The 22036-nt window shown below is 46.0% G+C and overlaps 1 protein-coding gene across 3 annotated transcripts in view; it reads left to right on the forward strand.

The window, feature by feature from the left end:
• Positions 1–458: 458 nt before the first annotated feature.
• Positions 459–22036, forward strand: part of PSKH1 (protein serine kinase H1) — a 31138-nt gene continuing 9560 nt past the window's right edge. Inside the window, exons 1-3 of one of the 3 annotated variants that reach the window (XM_039558308.1) lie at positions 459–516; positions 1858–2021; positions 3131–4156. In XM_039558308.1, the coding sequence (XP_039414242.1) occupies positions 3218–4156 (939 nt within the window). In that variant the 5' untranslated portion in view covers positions 459–516; positions 1858–2021; positions 3131–3217. Of the gene's footprint in view, positions 517–780; positions 906–1857; positions 2022–3130; positions 4157–22036 lie in introns of those variants that run through there. The other 2 variants (XM_039558309.1, XM_010403443.3) reach the window with 2 other exon arrangements.

Genomic DNA, 22036 nt, shown 5'->3' on the forward strand with positions numbered 1-22036 from the left:
TGGGCTCGGGGCACACCAAGGAACAAACCCGATTTTGTGGGCAACAGCAGAGCCAGAGCGGTGAGGGGGTGAGCCCTGGGGTCCATGGCGGTGAGGAGTTCCAGGGGCCCGTGAGGCTGAGGGGGCCCGGGGCTGAGAGGTCCGGGATGGGGCTGGGGGGGTTCCAGAGCCCCGAGGGGTCCGAGGCGGGGCTGAGGAGTCCCAGGCGGGGCTGAGAGGCCGCAGGTGAGCGCTGAGGCCCCGGGGCCCCGCACGCTCCCGCAGCCGGGGCCGGGGCCGGGGCCGGGGCCGGGGCCGGGGCCGTCTCCGGGCGGGTCCCGGGCGGGCGCTCGCTGCCGGCGGCCCCGGCAGGGGGCGGTAAAGCGCCCCACCCTCCCCGCCCCTCGGCCCCGCCCCTCGGCCCCGCCCCCGTCCCTCCGCCAATCGCCGCGCGCGCTGTCCCCGCCCCTCGGGCGTCCCCGGCGCGCGGTGATGACGTCAGGAGGCGGTGCCGCGCCGCGGCCGGAGCGGGCCGAGGTGAGTCCGGGATCGGCGCCCCCGGGACAGCCTGGCCCGGCACCGGCTCCGCCTCCGCCCCGCCTTCGCCTCCCCTCCCCTCCCTTCTCCTTCCTCCATCTGGGGCGGTGGCGGTGCGGCCCGGAAGGCGCGGGCGCGGCGGGCCCCGGTGCCTCAGCCCTGCCGCTGCCCGGGGCGCTGGGCCGCGGGGACGGGCGGGCCGGGGAGGGAGCCCTGTCCGGTCCCGGAGTGTCCCCTCAGTGGGGCGGGCGTGGTGCTTCGCAGGCCTGGAGCCGAACCTACTGCGGGATGGGCTCCCGGCACCGGCCCGGCCCTGGGTCCCCTTTCCAGGATGGCGACAAACGGCCTGGGTTGGGATGAGTTCTGAAAACAGAGTTTTGGAAATCCCGGTTGGTTTGACTGATTCTGGCACAAGTGCAGCAGCCCCAGCCCCAGGTTTTCATTCCGAAATCCACCAGGGCCTTGCACTGGGAATGCCAGGTTGTGTCGGATTTATGTCAGGCTGTGAGAAGCACATTTGAGATGTGTCAGTGAGACGGTAGGCGAGGAACTGAATCGCCAAGGGGAGAAGCATAAATCCCATGTTCCTTCCCACCACTTCCAGCCGTAGCTCAGATAGTTTGCCACCTGCCAAGTATGTGATTTCCCACTCAGAGAGCTTGTAATGCCCCATTTATCTTAATTCCTTTCCCCACGTTCTTGGTGATTATTGCACAGGAGCATTTCCTGTACTAAGGTTGAGTTAAGTGTTTTGTTGCTGAGTCTGGTGTGCGGCTCTGAGCTTCTGTAGCCTTCACTGGAACACTTAAGTGTACAAGGAGGAGCTACTGACACGCTGGAGTTGCTGCCAGACCTCAGTTAATGCCATTAGTGGATTTATAGATGATATTTTTCAAGTGTTTGGTCCTTCTCTTTGGTTTTATTTACGGGTGGGATGTTTTACACAAGTCCTTCTCTACATGTTGAATTACTCTGTAGTAGTCTTGTTTATGGATGCTCTCGTTCCATTTCTCTGTCACTTAATATGCTTTAAGGTTCAATAATGCTGGGAAAACTGTTCAAGGGAGGCATTATTCAGGACTAGCCAGAACTCTTAGTTTTTTGTCGTGGTGCTTTAATTTGAATGAAGCCTCACTTCCAGCGCAGTGCTTGGTGAAAGTTAGCTAAGCTTTCTGTGAAGTTGTTTTTTATTTCTGCTGCCTGCACCCTACTACAGGCATGTCTGTGCATGGCTGGGTTGTTTGACTTCAGGGTGCTGCCAGGAGGGCCTCTGCCTTGAGAAGTTACTTTGATGATCGATTATGAAATCGAATCTTAACTAAAGCCTGGTTTTCTTTCCAGGTTGGATGTAGAGTCCTGAACTTCTTCTGTGTGTCCCTTTAAAACGTTTCTTATTTCTCCACCTGCTTCTCCTGATGGAAGACTGGCTGGGGTTCCTTTTCTGCTGTTCATGCTGAGTAGTTGCTTGGAGAGGTGGTGTGTGAGTGGAGGTACACCTGGTGATGGTAAGACCTAAAATCACATTTCCAAGGCTAATGTTTTCTGTAGCCTCCTGTGAAGGCTCAGGCACCTGTTGATGGGCTCTGAGTCAAAAATGGCAAATGTGAAACTGCCCAGTGACTGCCAGAGCCACAGGTGGCTTCCCCATCCCCTGACCAGTCATATTGTTTTAATCAGCACATAAAGAGTTGCCCAAGTGCAGCTCATTTGGTTTTGTTGGGATACAGTGTGATGAGCAAGAGCTCCTAGTCTGGAACAGCTGGTAGGAATTCTACTTCTTACATGCAGCTCCATATGGAAAGCCAGAAGTGCCACTTGGTGCCTAAAGAGGCAAAACAAAGCAAAGTTGAGGTTGTTGAAAGATGTGAAAGCCCGCCTTGATTTCTCAGGGCTTGCTGACTGAAAGGTGCTCTGGGTAAGTGAGCACCTCCCTTTTAGCAGGGGCTGCAGCAAGTTCAGTGGTAGAACGCACCTTAAAACCAGTGTGCTCTGGCTCCATATTCCCTGCCTCTTGTGCTATTCCATTGATCCCCAGGAGGAAAGTAGTGAGAGGCTTAAGACAGTGTACAAGTTGAATATAAAGAAAATCTTGGGAAGATGTGTTAAGTGAACAAATTGCTGAGGTACTCTGTGGACCTTCTAGTGAGAAAACTCAGAACTATAAGGATTGCATTTGCTGCTGACTGAGGAAGTTAAAACTTCCTTAACAAAATGAAAGAAAATGATTGACTTTTTCCTTTACTTGATTTTTATTAAGCAATTGTGTCTGGACAAAAAGACCTCCAGAAGTCTCATGCAGCCTCAACTGCTCTGTGACTGATTCAGTGCTCAGCAGGGAGCAGAAAACAAAGTATCCTTAATAAAGAGAGATACTGTGTAATTTCCATGGACACATCTGTTCTGACCGTGACTGGGCATTTGTAGGCACTGCCTTCACTCACTTGAGATGAAAACAGCAGAGCGCCGTGCATGTTCTATAGTAGGGAGAAGTGAAAATCCCAAATCCTCAGTTTGTGATAGCATGGCCCTGTTGTTTTAATTTTTTTTTCTCCTCCATTTGAACCTTTACTACCTTGATTCCTCTTTATTTGTTTCTTCTCATTATTTTTCTAAGATTCAGATGTGGGAATTGCCCCGGATGTGGTTGCTGCTGATGCTCCCCTGGGAACATGCCTTGATAGGGAATTAACACCAGTCAGTGATGGGCTGTGGGACAAGCAAAGTGCTTCCCGAGCCCCCCAAAGATGTGCAGCTAGACCTGGTTAAAAAAGTCGAACCTTACACAGGCCACAGTGACATATACAAGCATTTCATCAAAGATGACTGCGGGGCTGTCATCAAAGCTGGCTCTCCCTCCCCTCCGCATCACGCCAACCCCTATCCCGGGAACCCCCTGCCCGCCCACCAGCCCGAGCCCCGCAAGAACAAAGTGGCCAAATACCGCGCCAAGTTCGACCCCCGAGTGACGGCCAAGTACGACATCAAAGCGCTGATCGGGAGGGGCAGCTTCAGCCGCGTGGTGCGGGTGGAGCACAAGGCCACCAAGCAGCCCTACGCCATCAAGATGATCGAGACCAAGTACCGGGAAGGGCGGGAGGTGTGCGAGTCGGAGCTGAGCGTCCTGCGGCGCGTCCGCCACACCAACATCATCCAGCTCATCGAGGTGTTTGAGACCCAGGACCGCGTGTACATGGTCATGGAGCTGGCCACCGGCGGAGAGCTCTTCGACCGCATCATTGCCAAAGGCTCCTTCACCGAGAGGGACGCCACGCGCGTGCTGCAGATGGTGCTGGATGGGGTGAGGTACCTGCACACGCTGGGGATCACCCACCGGGACTTGAAGCCGGAGAACCTGCTGTACTACCACCCAGGAACGGATTCCAAGATCATGATCACGGACTTTGGGCTGGCGAGCGCGCGGAAGAAGGGAGATGACTGCCTGATGAAAACCACGTGTGGCACTCCGGAGTACATTGCTCCTGAGATCCTGGTCAGGAAGCCCTACACGAACTCCGTGGACATGTGGGCACTGGGGGTGATCTCGTACATTCTCCTCAGCGGCACGATGCCCTTTGAGGATGACAACCGCACCCGCCTGTACCGGCAGATCCTGAAGGGAAAGTACAGTTACTCAGGCGAGGTGAGTGTGGTGAGGGGTAGTCAAGCAAGAAGCTCTCCCTAAGTGGGTCTTTGTGATGACCAGAAGCTGGCTGTCCTGTGGGTGGTGACATTACCAAGGGTAAAAAAATATTTGTGATTCTGGCTTTTAAAATCCTTTCCCATTTTCTATCTGTTCCCAGTGCAGTGTAGCAAGCTCCTTTAAAAAATGTGTGCACAGAAAGAGGAAACTTCCTGTAGAACAACTGGGATGCTTGTGGGTTTCTAGCTGGGGAGACCTTGGCTGTGGTAAGCTGCTGCTTGAGGCTTTGCAGTTGAAACTTGTGCCAGGGTGTTTGAAATGTGGCACTAGCCTGATTTCTGATAGAAATCCAAGTGTATTATGGAAAATAGCTTTGCTGAAAGACAGGATTATGGCAGGCAAGCGGCACTTGCTGGAGATGTGATTATTTCAAAAATTGATCTGCATTGCCTCCTGAGCTTGGTATGTGAGAAAATGGAGGATTGAAGTATAGTTTTCATAGGTAAGTATGGAAAGAGGAGTCTTGGGGGATAATTTTTAGGCATTCTGTAAATGATAGTGGGGCCTGAAGGTGCTTCTTGCTCTTCAGAAGAAACAATTTGAAATTAAACACTTCTTAATATTATTGTGATACTTCTGATCAAAAACCAGCTGGTAGGAATGAGTGTTGCTACTGTCATGTCTTTGCCGTGCCATGCCTTTGACTATTGAGTGCAGGTCTGTGTCCTCTGGATAAAAATACAGAGCTGAAAAGCATGTGTAGAAAGGCAGTGTGCATAACCAAAGGTATGGGCTGGCTTCTGTTTGAAGAATGAGCGAACAGACTAGGGCCCTTCCTCCAAAAAAATTAGCAATTGAAGGAGGTCTCATCAGCTGATCAAACTCAGTGCAGCCATAGGCAATCTGGAGAGAGTGAATTGAGTGTTTTGAAGGTTCCCTGGAGTAATTTACTTTGATGTCCACTGGTCCTTGTGCCAGAACGGACTGATTTTGAGAAATATTGTGGATTGCAATTAGGCCACTGGAGACTTGTATGTTATACGTGCAGAGGTAGCACAAGTGGCACAGAGAAACCATTAGACTCTCTATTTTGAAAGTGTCAGTGCACAAGCCTGAGGCATTTTACCTGTTATGCCACCACAAATTACACATTTTAGGAGGCTGTTAAGGATCCTGTGTGTGACATGAGTGATTGTTTTGAAAAGCTGTCGATGTTTTACTGCTTGGAAGGCAAATATGTGTCAGCCAGTAGCCTGTATCTGTTGCCTGGATGCTTTCTGTTCCTCTAGAGCCAGGGAAAATGGGTGCTTTAATTTACCAGTGTAATTAAGCCTATGCCCCTAAATTGCACAGTGCTTGACTGTAGGCATGTATTGGCAGGAGATGCAGTAAAGAGGCTGCTCATTTTGTGAATAAACTTGAGGAGAAAACAAAGTGAGCCAGAGATTTAAAGGTGTCTGGTGTGTTTCCCACAATCTTGCCAGCACTCTTAAAGCCATCTTCTGGATTTCTAAATGCTTCTGTATTTTGACGTTCACAGAAAATGGCTCTTTTTTTGTGTGTGTTACACTGGAAGAAGTGGGAAGATGTCAGAAATGAGGCTATTGGTAAGTTTGACAGGCTAATGGGAATGGCAGGAGCTCTGAGTCCTGGTTTCTTTGGAGCAGGAGTGGGCAGAATAATCAAGTGCATTGCCGAAAGCATCTGTCTTGGATGGATGCAGAAGCAGAGGTTTCATGGGAACAACTGCTTTTCTTCTCTGTAATCTGAAAGTTGAGGATCTGAAACAGAAGAGAAAATGTTGAAAGACGCCTGTGAAGTACAATGCCCAGAGCTGACAGCTTGGGCTGTGTGGCTCAGACATTTCCAGTGGGGAAGGAGGGAGCTGTCTTCAAGCAGTACCATGGCAGGCAGCAGCAGTGCCCTGAGTCTCAGTGCAGAGTCCTGCTTTTTGAAAGGTCTGGCCCCAAAACGTGGTCACAGAGGACAAAGCTGTATTGAAAGAGAAACAAAAGCGGAGGTGCACGATGACCTGAGAAGCAGCTCCATTTTCTTGGAAAAACAAGTGATCCTAAGTCCAGCTAATGTAATTGCTTTCTGACTGGGACCCTCTTACCCCGGCTCCTGTTCCTGGAGTGTGAGGTCTGTTTGAAGAGGCCATTAGCAGATCAATAGGAGAGGTCTCCCACAATAGGTTATTCAGGTACTGCTGACATCACTGCTCTGATTATCTCTTGTATCTCCTTCTGTACTTTTTGAACTGCTTCGAGTAATGGCTAGGATGAGGAAGGAAGGACAGCTGGCTTTGTAACATGGTGTGCTTTTTTTCCTGAGCACCCTGAGTAAGGGTTAGGTGGGCTATTGACGCTGCTTTGGATGTAGCCTGCTGAAAAATCGTTCCTTTTCACTTATTTTTGTTAGAACTTACTAAAAAGAAGGTTGGACATATTTTTAATTTAATTTTTAATTGAAATCTTGGAGTTAAAACTGATTTCTGGGATCTCTTTGTAGCTTAGAAAGTCGACTGAGGAATAAAGCTGGAATTCCATTCTTAGTATCCTTTGAATTTGAAAGTGCAGAATTGAAGATTGGACCATCATTATCCTGCTAGGACAGGCTTGCTCTGGTTCTGTTTCAAAGCTTCTCCTTCTGTTGAATACCAGTACTTTTATGTTGCTTTACACACCTGGGAAAATTGCTGGAATAAGTGGAAGATAATGTATGCTCTGGATAAATTGGGAAACTTAGCTGAGGTGTATGAATTGTTCTGGTTTTGATATCTGATCTGGGCAAATAATTTCTCTCATAGGCTGTTCTCCTGTTCGTAGAACAGAATCAACTTTTTGTGGTATGCTCACAGTGGGTGAGGTTGGTGTGTGCCGCTGTGGGAACACGTCTTAATCAAATAACCAGAAAAGCTTGTTCTAAATAGTGGTGCAAGTGGATGCATTGATAAACGGGCAGTTAGGAGGGACATGCTTGATATATGAAGGAAATTGGGCATTGCAAGTCTGTAGGAGCTCTGCAAGAGACTTAGCAGCCTGTGGAGAGATTATCTGGTTTTGTGTGACTTAGATTTTCCAATGGTTTTTGATAAAAATCCTCACCAAAATCTCTTGAAGGAACTTTGCAGCTGTATTGTGATAGTGGCCTTCGCATGGCTCAGCAGTTTGCTGATAAGCACAAATGTGAAATACATGGTCAGTTCCATAGGGAAAGACAAAACCTGAAGTCTGAAGGATCTGTTCCCTTCTGCCTTAAAGCCAGCAGGAGAAAGTTCCCTAACAAACCTTCACAGTCTCTGATGATACAGACTTCTTCAGAGGATGAAAACGAGGGCTGTGGACCTTGGAAGTTTGCCTGAGTTTGAAGAGCAACTGGATGAATTCATGGAAGACACACTGATGGGGAGAATGACACAAAAAAGTGCCAAGTGTGGATAAAGAAGTCCCTAAGCCACATATTTTTGAGCCAAAGGAGAAGCCTAACTTGCAAATTGTATGTGCATTGCATTTCTACTTTTCTCTCCTTGAACATTCAGAACCTTTATGATCTTCTGCCCTAACTTGGAGTTTAAAGCACCAAGTTATATGCAGGTTTTGAGTAAACTCTGCAGACCCTGTATGGATAGATTCAGGTTGGAAGAACGCCCTTAGTTACAGGAAAACCAAGTTACTCTGGATGAGTAGCATGAATGGTGTTCCCATAACAACAGACTCAGTCTGTGTGAGTAAAAAGACAAACCACTTTCTCCCCAAGCAGTTTTTCCTGCCTGCAGCTGATAGCAGAAGCAGGAAGCATGGAAAGTACAGGCAGTGCATTAGCAAACAAACTACCTGTGCTACCTGACTGAAAGCAAGATAAAAATAAAGCCATTCCAAGGCAGCTGATGTGTGCTTACAGGATGAGTCCTTACCCAAGCATGTCTGCAGAGCATTTCCAAAGTATCCTTTTAATTGTCTTCGTTGTGGGGGCTGGTTAAAAGGCTGTGGAGGACTTGTAATCCCTCAAATCCCTTGTGACACATAGTGGAGGAGACAGGTGACAGGCTTGTCAAATTTTAATATTAACTTCCTGCATTTATTCAGTGTTTTGAGAGAGAATATGGTAGAGCTTGAACCCAGACTGCTTGTGAGTCAGTTGTGAGCTGGTTGCTGAATGGCCCATCCCGCCCCAGAGGGACTGATCAGTCACTGTGTTATGAATTATGATGACTGTGGTTGGATTTCCTATCAAATGACAAACTTAATCTAAAAAAGGCACAAGCAACAAAAAGAAACTGTAATTATTCTTGGTAACCTACTTCCCCTAAAAGCTGCAGATGGAAATGTATAGTGGCACCTCAACTTTCTATTCTGCATACTTGTATTTTACTGTAAAAATGATCTCCTATAGGAGAGGGAGAAAATTATACTTGCATATCACAGAAAATCTCTCCATAATCATTATCACTTTGCAGAAGAGTTCAGTGAGTGTAGGACAAGCATTCTGAAACTTTGGATGAGGCTTTTTACAAAAGTTTTGCAATGCAGTAAGTTTTGCATTGATGCTGTGGCAGGTCTGGCTGGCTTCCAGTCCTGGAGAGATTCCTGCATGTTTGTACTTTTGGTCACTTAAAATTAATTACATATGCCTATGTAATTAAAAAAAAATCAGTCTTTTGTTGTTTTGATGATAAAAGTATAACCACTTTATCAAAATATACCAGTTTAGAAAAAAATTAAGTATTTCACACCATATTACCTTTATTTTCTATTTTATACTTAGTTTGCCTTATAAATGTGTCCGTGTTTTTTCCTGCAGTTCATACCTTTAATGTTATGTATCATCAAGTTTTGTGTAATATGTTATGTGCTAATTAAATTGGTTAAAGGGTAGCAACTACTCTGAAGGAGGGAAAATTCTGTCTCTGGTGATCTCATCGTAGTACAGCTCCTGTTTAGGATGAGCAGTAAGGCAGCCCAGCTTCCTTGAAATTGGACTGGAGTATGTCTTTGGGAAAACAATAAAAGCAAGTTTAAAATATAGCCAGGAACAGAGAAGCACCACTGCCCTCTAATGCTCCCTTGGTCCTATATATATATATATTTTAATGCAGGAGATAAAGTCATGTATGTACAAGAGGCCAGAAACGCTGGTAGGTGCCTCCCTTTATTGAAGATTTACCTTTACAAACTGTAGAGCTGCTCTTGGCTCTAAGAGGAGCTCAATGCAAAGCCACCTGATTCTTCTGGAAGTTCTCCATTGGCTCAGTGCCTGGGAGGGTCTGGATGCAGCAGGACCCCTCACTTGTGGGGTCCCCAGAAGGTCACACTGACACACAGTGTTGCCTTCCATGGCTGTGCCAAGATGGTCTTTAGACCCATTAGATGCTTTTGCAGGGCAGTCATCACCTTGGCCTCTGATGTCTGTGCCAGAAGAGAGGAGAGATTTCAAAGCAGCAGGGTGGCCAATTTTCCTTTCTTTTCCCTGGAGTTTGAGTGGCCCAAGCTGTTGAATATAGTGTAACAAGGAAAACAGGGACAGGGCAGCTGAAGGCAAGGTTTTAAAACACATTTGCAGTACTTACTGGCATGAGCATACAAGTCTCTGGGACTTTTTAGCCTTCGTGGGGGAAGAAAGAGCTTTTTACTTAGAGCAGCTGCTGTTTTTTCCTGTGAGCCACATTAGATGGTAGAAGTGTTTTACAAAAGTCTTGTTCTTAGAGTAATGCAGGCATTTTTTTTCTAAAAACTAGAGCTAGCTTTTTTTCCTGTGTAGGGAAGAATTGTTTTTTATATAAATTGTTGAGCCCTTTGCCTGGAAAAAGTAAAACCCCATCAATTTACAGAGGAATGTGCTTTTGCATTTCACATGGCTGTGTGAAAGCGGTGATTTTGAAGTAGAACAACGAGAGTGTTGGCGAGCTGCAGTTGCAGGGCTCTGCTGAAAAGGGCACTCTGCTCTCCTTTGAAGAGCTGGAGCACTTGAACAGGATGAAAGCTCCTCTCCAAACCAGGCACAGAACACTGAGGCCAGCCCAATGAATGGACTTCCCTTGGCTTCTGCTCTTTTTTCTCTTTTAATGCACCAGCTCAGTGGGTGTGAGGATAGGTGTGTTTGTGTTGCTCCATCTTCAGCAGCTGAAGTGTTTGTCCAGATCTCTCCCGCTGCAGGAAGGGACATCTTTGGAAACATGATAACCTCAATTAGAACTTGAAAGATCCTCCCATCCTCCTGCATGTATCAGTGACCATGCTCCTGCAAAAACTCAGCATGCTGCATTGGTAAACACTTTAAGGGTAAAGAAACACCTTTCCCTGTGAAAGGGCTTTGAAACCAGTGTATACATTTGAAAATCAATTCCCCTCACTCTGGCTGCATCTTAAGGTTCATTTTGAAGGTTGTTTCCTCCAATGGAATTGGTGTCACAAGGACCTTTTTCAAAATCACTCCTTTTGCCTTTTTACTGTGTGCTTCAGCTTATGTTGCAGCACAGCAGTGAGGAGAACCCCAAATTCTAGGGCAGGGTAAGCAAGGAGAGGGATGATCTTCCTCTGCCTACATCTGCCATTTCCATTTCACAGAATTGTGCTTGTCATCAGGACAGGGTGGAAACTCTGTCTAAGCCTCAAAGCCTCTAGAAACAAAGAAAGCAGGGAAGGAATCTCCATGGGGAAGAGGAATGTGGGTTTTTTCCCAATGATTTCATTCACAGCCCTTTTTCCTTAGCGCTGCTGTCCATACCAGTAGGTTCAAGGCAGAGTGACAGGCAACAGCTGAGTGTTTTGGTTAAGATTTTTGTGATGAAAGATTGGGTTTGGGGAAGTGGTGCACAGTGTATGGCACGTAATATAAGAATGGAAGGCAGGAGCCACATCTGAGGGGAAAGGATTTACAACAGTGCTGTGATTTGACATATATTTTCATTCCTTCATATGCAGGCCCTATAAAATCCTTTTAATGGTAGAATAGTATTTCTACAGAATTAGGGATGTAGGAATAAAGGGACATTGGTAGGGTAAAAAAGAATATTAAGCTGACTCTGTACAGAATACACATTATTAACAGAAAGGATTTAATCTATCAGCTACCGTTGGTGTCTTTGACTCCTTTACATTTGCCCAAAAATAGCCTAGGCCGTTTCCTCTCTTACCTTTGGCTGACAGAATCCTTGGTTTTCCAGCTGTGCCTCAGATGTGTTGTCTTTCTGATACCTTAGTGGAGGTGCATTTTGAGGCAAGACATGCTACTGCACACTCACTGACTGAGGACCAAGATTCAGAGAGTGAGAATGTGTGTTAATTCTGCAGTGGGAAGAGCTGCAACCTGCAGGAAACCTGTCCCTAAATACAGCAGCTGCCCCCTTCTCCTCTTTCTTGGAAATGGTTACCATGGGGCTGAAGTCTGTGTTGGAAGTTCAGCTGCTCCTGGAGGTGGGCTTGAGCCAGGTGCAGCCCTTGAGCAGGGTGTGAGCCCTCGTCTGGTTCTCTCATTGCTGTGGCACACATGGGAGTTTTATCACAAGTTGTGGGGTGAGTGGATTGGGGTAACATCTTGCACTGCTTCAGATGGATTTGCTGGACTGCTCTGCTGAGGACCTGAGGCCCCAGATGATTGTATGGAAATACAACACCAGAACAGCATTGCAGCTCTAGGGGCACAAGGAGCAGTGGCTGGCACCTATAAAACGTTTTTAAAGTGATGTTTCAGGGCGGAGCTGTAAAAGTGTTGCACTCTGGAGAAAATTACAGCGTCTTCCTAACTCTGTTCTGAGCTCCAGGCTGAGGCTTTGAGTTTTTGCAGAGCTGGCACCTGGCTGTACTTCCAGCTGCTGCCTTGCTGCAGGTTAAAAGCCAGTTTTGTTTAATCAAAACTGAGCTCTGTGGGGAAGGGCTGTGAACATGTACCTTGCTGCAAATCACTTTGTGGCCTGTAATTGACCCTGCCTTAGAGAGAGGCAATTGAACCTGATATATTTGGAAGAATCTGGCATTGAAAGATGTTTCAGATTTCCTCTGACTGGAATTTAGGACTTCCCTAGCATTTGCAGTGTGCTCCTGCCCTGGGATGTGATGAAGGAGGAGTTAAGCAGCGTGCTTGGCATAGGTAGGAAGTCATGGTTTTAATATCACATAATTGAAATCTCTTTTCAACTGCAAAAACTGTTCTGGGGAATTTCTGTTTGTGTTGGGCTGGAGGGCTAAAAAGGTGCTTCCTAAGCCCAGAGGTTTTCTTGGCAGTCTCTTTACCTAATCCCTGAAATCCCTAAATCTGACAAGATTGCAATTGCAGCTCTGAGGCTGTAGGCAGAGGGAACTGGGTTAGTTGTTGGGAGCTGGAAGGGGTGGCTTGTACTGGTGGTGGTGCATCTGAGTTCCCTGGTTTGGAGCATGAGCTCCTCTCTCTCTGCTCTCACCGCCCCCCTGCTGCCCTGAGTGAATGACAAGGTAGAAAAAAGAGGCATGTTTTCCAATACCTTTGTTTTTTTAACTGGATGTTTTGATAGATTTTCCTGAAAACTGAGCTTTTACTAATGCACCAGATTAGTGTTGATTGGTGACATGAGAGCCATTCACACAAGTCAAGGAGAGGCAGAACGTTCTGGAGGTGGCTGTTAAGAGATACCTGCTGTTCCTGCAGGGTTCCCAAAGTGCTGGTGTGGACCCATGCCTGGCTGTGTGTCTACAGCTCGTGAACTTCCATAATCATGGTACTCCCTACACATCCAATGCACCAGTGCTTCAGGCAGGCACTCCCTGTGATTAACCAAAGAGTCTGATTTTATATCTCACAAAAGGTGGAATTGAGCTTTCTGATAAAAGTGTTTGTGTTGATATGCAGAAAAGAGTCCACTACTGGAATAAGCAGTACAGTAGGTATGTTTATTCCAGCACTGGGACACATGGGGGATAGCTCCTCCAAAGCCAAGTGCGTGCTGACAGCTGCATTCAGCTTGGTATTTATCGGGTTACAAGTTCCATATTCATTAAGTTTCCCAACACACCTATACATATTCATTACCCAGCCCCGCCCAGCCTCGCCTGGTATTGCAATGAGCCCAAGAGTCGTTGACATCCACGTTGGGCTTGTGCAGTGCTGTCTGGTGGTCGTGGGCAGGGGTCTCCGGGATGAAGTAAGACTCCTCCTCAGATGAAGTAAAGAGTCTTCCTCATTCTGAGCTTTTCACCTTGCTTCCCTGCGCATGTTCTTCATGTCCCTGGCCCAAGTCCAAACTTCAAGGCTGGTTTAAGTTAGTTTTAGGTTCAAAAACAGGATCTTTGGTCAAGATTCCTTCCCTTTATCAATCGTCTTATATCTTCTTATTCTGCTTTGGTAGGCAGAATAAGTGTTGAGCAAGCTGTATGCATTGTTTTTAACAAACAGCTTCTTAGCAAATCATTTAACCTCTGCTTCCCCTTCCTCTGCCTGATTCAGTGTGTTTCCTACCTTTGTGTGTGTCTGAAGAGTAATTTCTAAGGGACTTTTTAATAGTCTGATCATTTTGAGAATGATTATGTAGCTCAGATGTGAGGAAGGTTTCTCATTACAGCTGGGATGATTCAGAAGACTTTATATACTGTTTTATCAGTGCTGATAGGAGTGCCTGGGTTACAGTTTCTTATCTCTCTACACTCAGTCCTTCATCTTTTTTTTCATTTGCTTTTAGCTTTACAAGCTTCAGGAATTCTTGGTGGCATTCTTCAGCTACTGTTTCGTTCAAGAGTCTGATATTGCAAAATTAAGGAAAACTTGACACTTGGTTGAGAATGTAAAATAATTTCATGGCAAAGTCCTCTTCCAAAGTTATAGGAGTTCCCATACCTCCAGCGTTTAGCACTGGAGCTTGGCAAGGATGGATCTGACATTGGAGAGATCTTCAGCTATTTTCATGAAATTGTTCCATGGTCTCTGAAAACTCCCTTTTTGGAAATGAACTGTGAGCACAGAAAGTGTGGGGACCAAATCTTGTATTTCCCTGAACCTGCTGTGTTAAAAGTGACATTTACTTACCAGTGCCTCATCAACAAAGTGGAACATGTAGTGATGGTGGTTCTCTAGAAATGGCCAAAGGTCCAGAGGTATTTGAGGATTTATTGACCAACCCAGTTTAGGTGCAGCTATGTTCATTATATTTGCAGGTGGCATTGAATTGGAATGGCTGCAAAGGGCATTGAGTTCCAGATAGCCCTATCAAATTTGAGCAATTCAGTAGCAGGTGTAGGTTGTTTTTTTTTTTTTTTTAAATAAGAGTAAGTTAGTGTACAAAAATAGGTGAAGAACAGAAAATTAGGAGGTGTTGGCTTCTCAGAAAAGGATCTGTCTATGAATCACAAACTATTATGTGAGAGTGGTGTCATACTTGTGGGAAAAGGTGAATGTACTGATGTGTATGAACAGAAAGGCAGTGTGTGGTATGATCCTGCTGTGTTTAGTGGCTGCTGCAGATGCCAAGCTGAAGCTCTGACACTTCTGGGCAGCAGACTTCAAAAACACCACGGGCCAAGTGGAGAGACTTGACAGAAGGTCAACAAAAACAATTGTGAGTCAAAAAACCACAGTGTCCGGAAGAGTAAAACATTTTTGGCTGTTTGGCCTAGAGAATGTGTTGTCATAGAAGTTTGCAAATATGTAAAAGGCTGCTTCAAAGAGGAAAAGGAATAATCTCTTTTCCAGATTATGTCAAACAAGAGCCTTAAACGGCACTTAGAAAGATTCACATTGAGCTTTTTACAACACTGGTGTCTCCTGTTCCTAAAAAATGTTTACCCGGAGGATTTCTGAAGCTGTCTTGCAGAACACGTGAGGCAGTCATCTGTCAGGAGTGATGCATCTGGGGTGGGTCCTTGGGGGACTGTGGGATGGATTGGATGATCCTTGTGTGTTTGTTGCAGCCCTGCCTTCACCCTGATTTCCCAAGGAAGCAAAGTTTATGGAACTGTGCTGTCCTTCAGTCTTCTGGAATTAACTATTTAAATTCTAAGGTTGGTGTCAACCCAGTTTGAGCAATGTGCAGGACTCAAAGTTGTTATGAATTTTATAAAGTCAGTGGCTCAGCAGGAGAGAGAACTAAAGCACATCTTTCCTTCAGGAAAGTAATTGAATATCTGTCCAAATTTACCCAGAGCTGATCAGCACATGTTTATTTCTGAAACATTCATGGCACACTTGACCCTGTTAAGCATGTCAGATGGAGCCTGGGCAGGGATATGTGTTGGAAGGAGGGATATGCTGCTGCTGTGGAGGGGATATGACAGTGCTGGCTGGGGGCAGGGAGGAGAAGCACTTGAGTAGTAGAAACCTTGGTTACAAGAGACCTTTGGAGAGTTCTAATCCCATTCAGCTTGAGACAAGAGTGTTGCCAGCACTAGATCATGTTGGCTGTGACTTTGTCTTCCTGAGTCTTGAAGGGCTTCAGGGATGAAGATCCTCCACCTCCCTGGTGACCTTTTCCAGGACTGCACCACCCTTCCCCTGGTATTTCCTGATACAGACCTTCCAAGGTGCAGCTTCTCCCTGTTGCCCCTTGTTTGGACCTGCTGTGTGGCTCTGTAATCCTTGTAACTACTTTTTAATAAATGTAATATGCTATTAGATTGCCCTTAGACTTTGCTTTGTCAGGCTGAACAAGTCCAGCTCCTTTCCCCCCTCCTTGAAGGCTGTGTGTCCAGGACCCCTGGCTATCTTGGCAGCTCTCACCTGGATCTTCTCCACAGTCTTTTTGAACCAGGCTCAACAGTAGGTAGTGTGATTCCACATAGCAAACTGAAATGTTTTCATCTTCTTTTGGAAAGAAAAATACCCCAACAATGTAGGTAAGAAAAGGGTAGGATTTTAACAGGGAAAGAGATCACGTTGGTGTAAGATTATAGCTGCAGAATTAGGAATGTGTTAAGTTAGGAATTTTTGATTTGTCCTTTTTCCTCCTTGTGTATGTGCAGTTGGCTGCAGTGTCAGTGACATACTTTGTTTTTCAGCAGGATCTCTGTCTCCATCACTGAATGGTTGGGATGCTGAAAGAAATTTGAGAAGAAAATACAGAGAAGTGTATTGGAATGGGATCCAGAACAGTTATCCTGCTCTGAATTCTAACAAAAATGTCCCAAATAGTGCCCGGAAAGACAATTATAAACCAGTGACCCAGGACTGAATTGTGGTTAACCAAGCAAGCCTACTTAGAGTGTCTCCTGATGTTTTGTTTACTTTAAAATGGGTTATATCCACCTTGCCTACCCAAAACAGTGCTTTCTGAGAGAAAACCAGGAGTGGCATTGAGCCACGCTCGCCTAGTTTGGGAAGCACTAAACCTGGGCTTTCAGGAAATACTCAGATGAAGGAGGCATCATTTCACCTCCTCTGAAACCATGCCAGGGTTGGATTCTGATTAAAACTGAAAGAGTGACTGTAAGGAAGAAAGGAGAGTCAAGCCAGACAGTGGGGCAGCTGGGGCTTGGATGTTGCTGGTGTTTGCAGCACAGCTCCTCATCTTGATCCTTGTGGGTCCCTTCCAGCTCAGGATATTTTATGATTCTGCGATTCATCTGTCTGTTGTGTTTGGGCTCGAGAAGGTTAAAGGAGCTGTCCAGTAGGCAGCAGAGGAGAGCTGGTGCCAGCCAGGGAGCAGGGCAGGGTTGGACTGGCAGCTAAGAGTGTCTTAGGATTTACTCCCCCTTGCTCATTCCCTCGTAAGCGCCCAGGGCTTGTGCACCGACAGCTCGGAGCTTGCAGGAGGGGGTTGTGTGTACGTGGGAGGTTGTAAGCTTATCTGTTCATCCCCCCACCACTGCACTAATCAGCATGATGAAAGATATTCTTCCTCCCTGGGGAAGATCTTTCCTCCCTGTCAGGAGCCACCATTTCTTAATTAAGCTCTTACTCTGAATTTGTACGTAGAAACACGTATTGACTTCAGCTCCAGTTCACAGCCAATACTCTCGTAAGGTAATAGTTCAGAGTGAGAGAACATCATTCAGCTCAAATTTGAGTTTTTGAGAATAAAAGCACTGAAGATGTCAGCATACCCATATGTTAGGAACAGACTGGGAAAGATATTTTCCAGTTTAGTTACTGCAAATACTGCTGGGAGCTGGTGCTATCGCAATGCCTTTGGAAATTTCTGACTCTTCTGTTTTCATGGCAATCTCCAGCATGGTGTACTTGGTGATCTCATCTTTTCACCTTCATCCTTCCAAGTCCAGGTCTCTTAACCCTGATCTTCCTCAATGGACAATTTTTCAGTCCAGGTAGTGGTTAGTTCCCTGTGTACACTGTAACTTGCTGACACATTTTTGAGAGACGTAAAGCGATCCAAGCTGAAATGTGGTATTACCCCATTTTAACAGCTATTCCCTAAGCATTGCACTTGGAAGAGCTGCCCCTGGCTGGAGAGAAAAGCTTTGTGTTTATTGTTTTTGTAGCTGCTGTAATTTTAGTGCATGATTCCAGCTGAATACTCAGTGCCTGTACAGGGAAAATGGGCTGGCTATTTCCATTCGAAAAGCTGGGTTATAGAAGTTCACCGCACCAGATGGCTGCGCATACTTATAATGCTCTGGATTATTAAAGGGCTGTTGTATTTTCCTCTTTCATCCTTCCCTTATTCCTCCTCCCCACATCAACAAATTAATGCTGAATGCTTGGGAATCTGCCCTGTGCAGACTTTAGCACATTTCATCTTTTCATTGGAAACTTCTTGTTCCAGCTCTTTTGAACCAGTTGGTTTTGATCACCTCGTTGCAATTGTTCGGGGGCTGAACCATGCCTGGGACAGTGCAAACCTGGTGTTCCTGGAGCCCCAGCACAGCCCTAGGCTGGTTTGCCATGTCTTGTGTCACAGTTCCTGTCCCCAACCTGCTCCTTTGGAGTTGACACTTTCTGTTTTCCGATGTCATGTGGGAATCTCCTAAATTAGACAAGACTGGTGCAATATGCATAAATGGGTAATGCAATGAAGAGAGTTCTTGGGGACCTTCTTAGAATCATTAAGGTTGGAAAGGACGTCAGAGCATCAAGTCCAGTTAATTTCCTTCTCAAAACTAGCTTGTCACTTGTCTGCCACCAAAACCATCAGAATTTTAAGTTGCAGCTATTCTGAAAAATAATAGAAGCTGGAGAGATGTGCCCTGCCTTCAGCACCATGCATATGTGTTAGATTGAGTCATTTTTGTGAAAAGAAAATAAATTTAAGTTGTTAACTTGTTTGCAGTGCAGGCTTTGATGACCCTTTTACAGCAGCTCCCATGGAAGGCAGAGTAAAATTCAGGAACTCTGCTCTGGTATCCAAAATCTGCTCATTTTGATCAGCAGATCAAAAGAAAGCTGCTCTGCCTCCGGAGCGTTGGCTCCCAGTCATGCCTAGGTCCAGCATTGGGTGAGGAGATTCACAGCAGTCACACAGGTCAGGGTTTGTTTCCAACACGTGTTGGGAGCTCTCTGCGGTGCTCGCCCCGTCCGTGCTTGCATCAGCTGCAGGGGAGAGAGGTGGGTTGGTTGTTCAAACCAGAGAAGAACACGTTGTTTGTTCCCCACATGCCGGCGTGGCCGGCGCCTCAATAGCTTTTATGCTGATGTGAATAACAAGCAGGGGTGGTGAAGGGATTTAATCACACAGAGCAGATCGCTGCACGCAATCACCCAGCCTAAGTGACACTCAGAGGAAGATCTCTTTCTTCTCCCCCTCCTCCTCCTCCAGGCTCAGAGCCTGCGTCTGAATAAAACATAGCACACTTGAGAGCTCTTTAAGGCATTGTAAAGGAGGCTGCTTTCCCCTGAGTTTGTTACCTAGCAGGGCTGGAATTGCAGATGGGTGATGTGCCCTGTGTTTTATGTAGCTTAGAAGTCCAGGAGATGCTTTTGTAGGGAATGCTGGTGCACCCTCAGAAGCAGCAGCTGGCATTCCTGAGGGACCAGAGCCACACTCTCCACCATGGTAGCTTCTCCCATTGTCATTGAGGCTGTAAGACAGGCTGTGGGATGGGTTTCATACTTGGTTGAAGTGCTGCTAATTCTGGACTCAGTTCCAGTCGCTCTCTTGAGTTGATGTAGGTACTTCTGCAGCCATCTGGTGAGTCATGCCAAGGAATGGCTGGGCTGAAAAGCCCAGCTGAAAAATTTACAAAAACGCCCTGATTTGGCTCACCTTGCACAAACCAAGCTGTCTGTGCCTGCACGATGGGGAGTGCAGCATCAAATGGGAATGACAACAGAAATGTGTTCATCTCCCGTGGCACTGAGCGTTGCTGCGAATGGTGATAAGGGCATGATGTGAAGGCATTAGGGTAATAACCCTCTGACCAAGTGGATGCATTAAACCCAGTCTATTTGTTGGGGCAGGCTTATTCCCAATAAATCTATTTTATTTTGTGAAACTTCAAAGTAGACATCAGATGGTTTTCTGTAGGAGAGCCCTGCAGGAATCTGTGTGCTGCTGTGGGGCTTCTCAGTCTCTTTGGTGCTTTGAGACTTCTGCAGTGCTCAGCCAGACTCATCCTAGGTATCAGTGGGACTGGGATACAGTATTTTTGGACTAAGAGCCATCTTTTGCAGCTGTGATAACATGCTTTGTGCTTCATGTTTTTGTAAAAACTGACTGGCAAGGGAGATCCAGGCCTTTCCCTCACCTTCCTCATAAACATTGTCTTTCTTCTCTTGGAAACAACATGTAACTTAAGTAGGAGTCAGGAAATCAGTATGTATCCTTCCTTCAGTGGGTACTGTTGAGACTAAAAGCAGAGCTTGAAGTCAGATGATTCTTTTATTTGCATGTGACTAACCAGAAGATCCCTCTACAGCTTTGTGCAGCTCTTCTGCTCTCCCCCTTTTTTTTTCTTTCCTTTTAAATTCTGCTGGATCATGTTTTTAGTCACTGTGCTAAATTCTAGAGTTACAGACATTACTTTCTAGAGGAGGTTTAGTCCTCCCTCCAGCATGAGGTCAATAGTCTCCAGTGTTAAACAAATCTGTATCCAGGGATCTTCTCGTGAGAAATGAGGTTTTTGAACCGGACACTGTACCAGGTGTCTCAGACAGAGGACATGGTTGCAGCTGTTAGAAAAGCTGGTCACCTATAGGAAGTCTCTGTTGTCATTTAACTGGTATTGCTGAGGTTCAGCTCAAAATATGGCTATTCCACCTTTTTTTAAGGTATGTGCGGGTGGTGAGGCCTTGGCAGAGGCTGCCCAGAGAAGCTGTGGCTGCCCCATCCCTGGAACTGTTCGGGCCAGGTTGGATGGGGCTTGGAGCAACCTGGGATAGTGCACAGTGTCCCTGTCCATGGCAGAGGATTTGGACTAGATGATCTTTAAAGTCCCTGTCAACCCAAACCATTCTGTGCTTCTCTGCAGAAAGACACCAGAACTTCTTCCTTCTGAATGAACACAGTCTAACAAAGGGAGCAGAGTTTGTACTCAAACTGCATCACATTTGAAATGATTTTCTAGAGGAACAGAAGTGCAAGTATTGGTGACTTCTCTTCATTTTTGTGGCATTGTTGTGCCACAAAAGAGCAGGGTTTGTTGTTGCAGCATGGAGATTAAAGGCAAGGCTATCGGATAGGGTTTAGCTGATCCAATGTTTTATGGCCACTGGATGGGAGCATTTTCCTTCCAAGCCATTCTCTGTCTCTCCTCAGGGAAGCAGATGGGCAGAATCTCCTCTGGATTGCTTCAGTCCTGTCATGTGAGCACACTTCACGTCCTGCACTCATGTCCTCCCCAAACACACCAGTGTCAACCTTCCTCAGCTCCTACACAACCTCCTGCTGGTGCCTTGCAGTATTAATTTGGAGGGTTAATGGGATTTTGCTAAGTTAAAACTGCTGTTTTGTCAACTTATGCAAGTTTTCTGGAGAGTGGATGCATTTCTCCAGGGGCTGGGGTTGCAAATTGTGGTGGTAGAATGTAGCCTTACGTATTACTAAAGAAAAAGCTTCAGTGAAATAAAAAAGATGCGTGTGATGCAGCAAATCAAACCTCCAGCTGTGTAAACAGATCAATAAACTGATTTGTGTTTGCTGACCAGAAGAAAAATCTAATTGCAGCTACTCCATATTCAACATTAGTGGTGAAACTAGAGTAATTGGAATAATGAGAAATCCAATGTGCTTTTGTTCAGAGTTTATTCTTCTTTAGGATTCATTAAACTGGACGGGCCTCTCAAGGTTTAGGCTGGTTATGTATCACAGTTCCTAGCTCCTCAGACTTCATAGATTTCTTCAAATTCCAAATCATCACATTTGCCATCCTTAAATAAGACTTGAAAAGATTGAAGCAATATTGTTCCTGGTGTTTAGAGGGTCATTTCACTCTCCAGAATCTCATTTGACTGACGTTTGAATGCATCTGGACAGCAAAATAGCACCTGGGTTGCCTCAAATTCCAGGTTTATGCAGTTACTTACCCCTGCAAGAGGAAATAATGCTCTCCTGCATGTCCTGAAGATGTATTTCCAAGTACTGTTGTGCCAGTTCTCAAGTACTTTTCATTCGAGCATCTCTTGCATCTCTTTGGACTTAGGTAAAAAAGAGAGGATGGAGGTGCTGGCATGATTGTATTTCTGTGAAGGACCATATTCAGAAAGGTGAAAGGTTTTAGGCTAAAAGGGGAAGAAATAGCCAGGAAAAAACATGAGGTTGGAGTTGTGTGAATGTGTTTTCTCCATCTGAGGGGGACAAAAGCTCTTTCAGGGTACCTTAAGTAATTTCAATTGCTGGTAACAGAAATGAAGATGGTAGTGAAGAGTTCTTAAAAAGTTACTTCACAGAGAGCAAATTGTCACCTGCATTTACCTCCACTTTGAGTTAAAGTTGGTAAATTTAATAGATATATCACCAGCTTGGATGTCCCATTAGGACTGGTTGGAAGTGGGATATGAGTCCTCTGTGAAGGAAACAGAATGGGGTGA

The sequence above is a fragment of the Corvus cornix genome, chromosome 11 (genome assembly GCF_000738735.6).
Source record: "Corvus cornix cornix isolate S_Up_H32 chromosome 11, ASM73873v5, whole genome shotgun sequence".
NCBI classification, from domain to species: domain Eukaryota; kingdom Metazoa; phylum Chordata; class Aves; order Passeriformes; family Corvidae; genus Corvus; species Corvus cornix.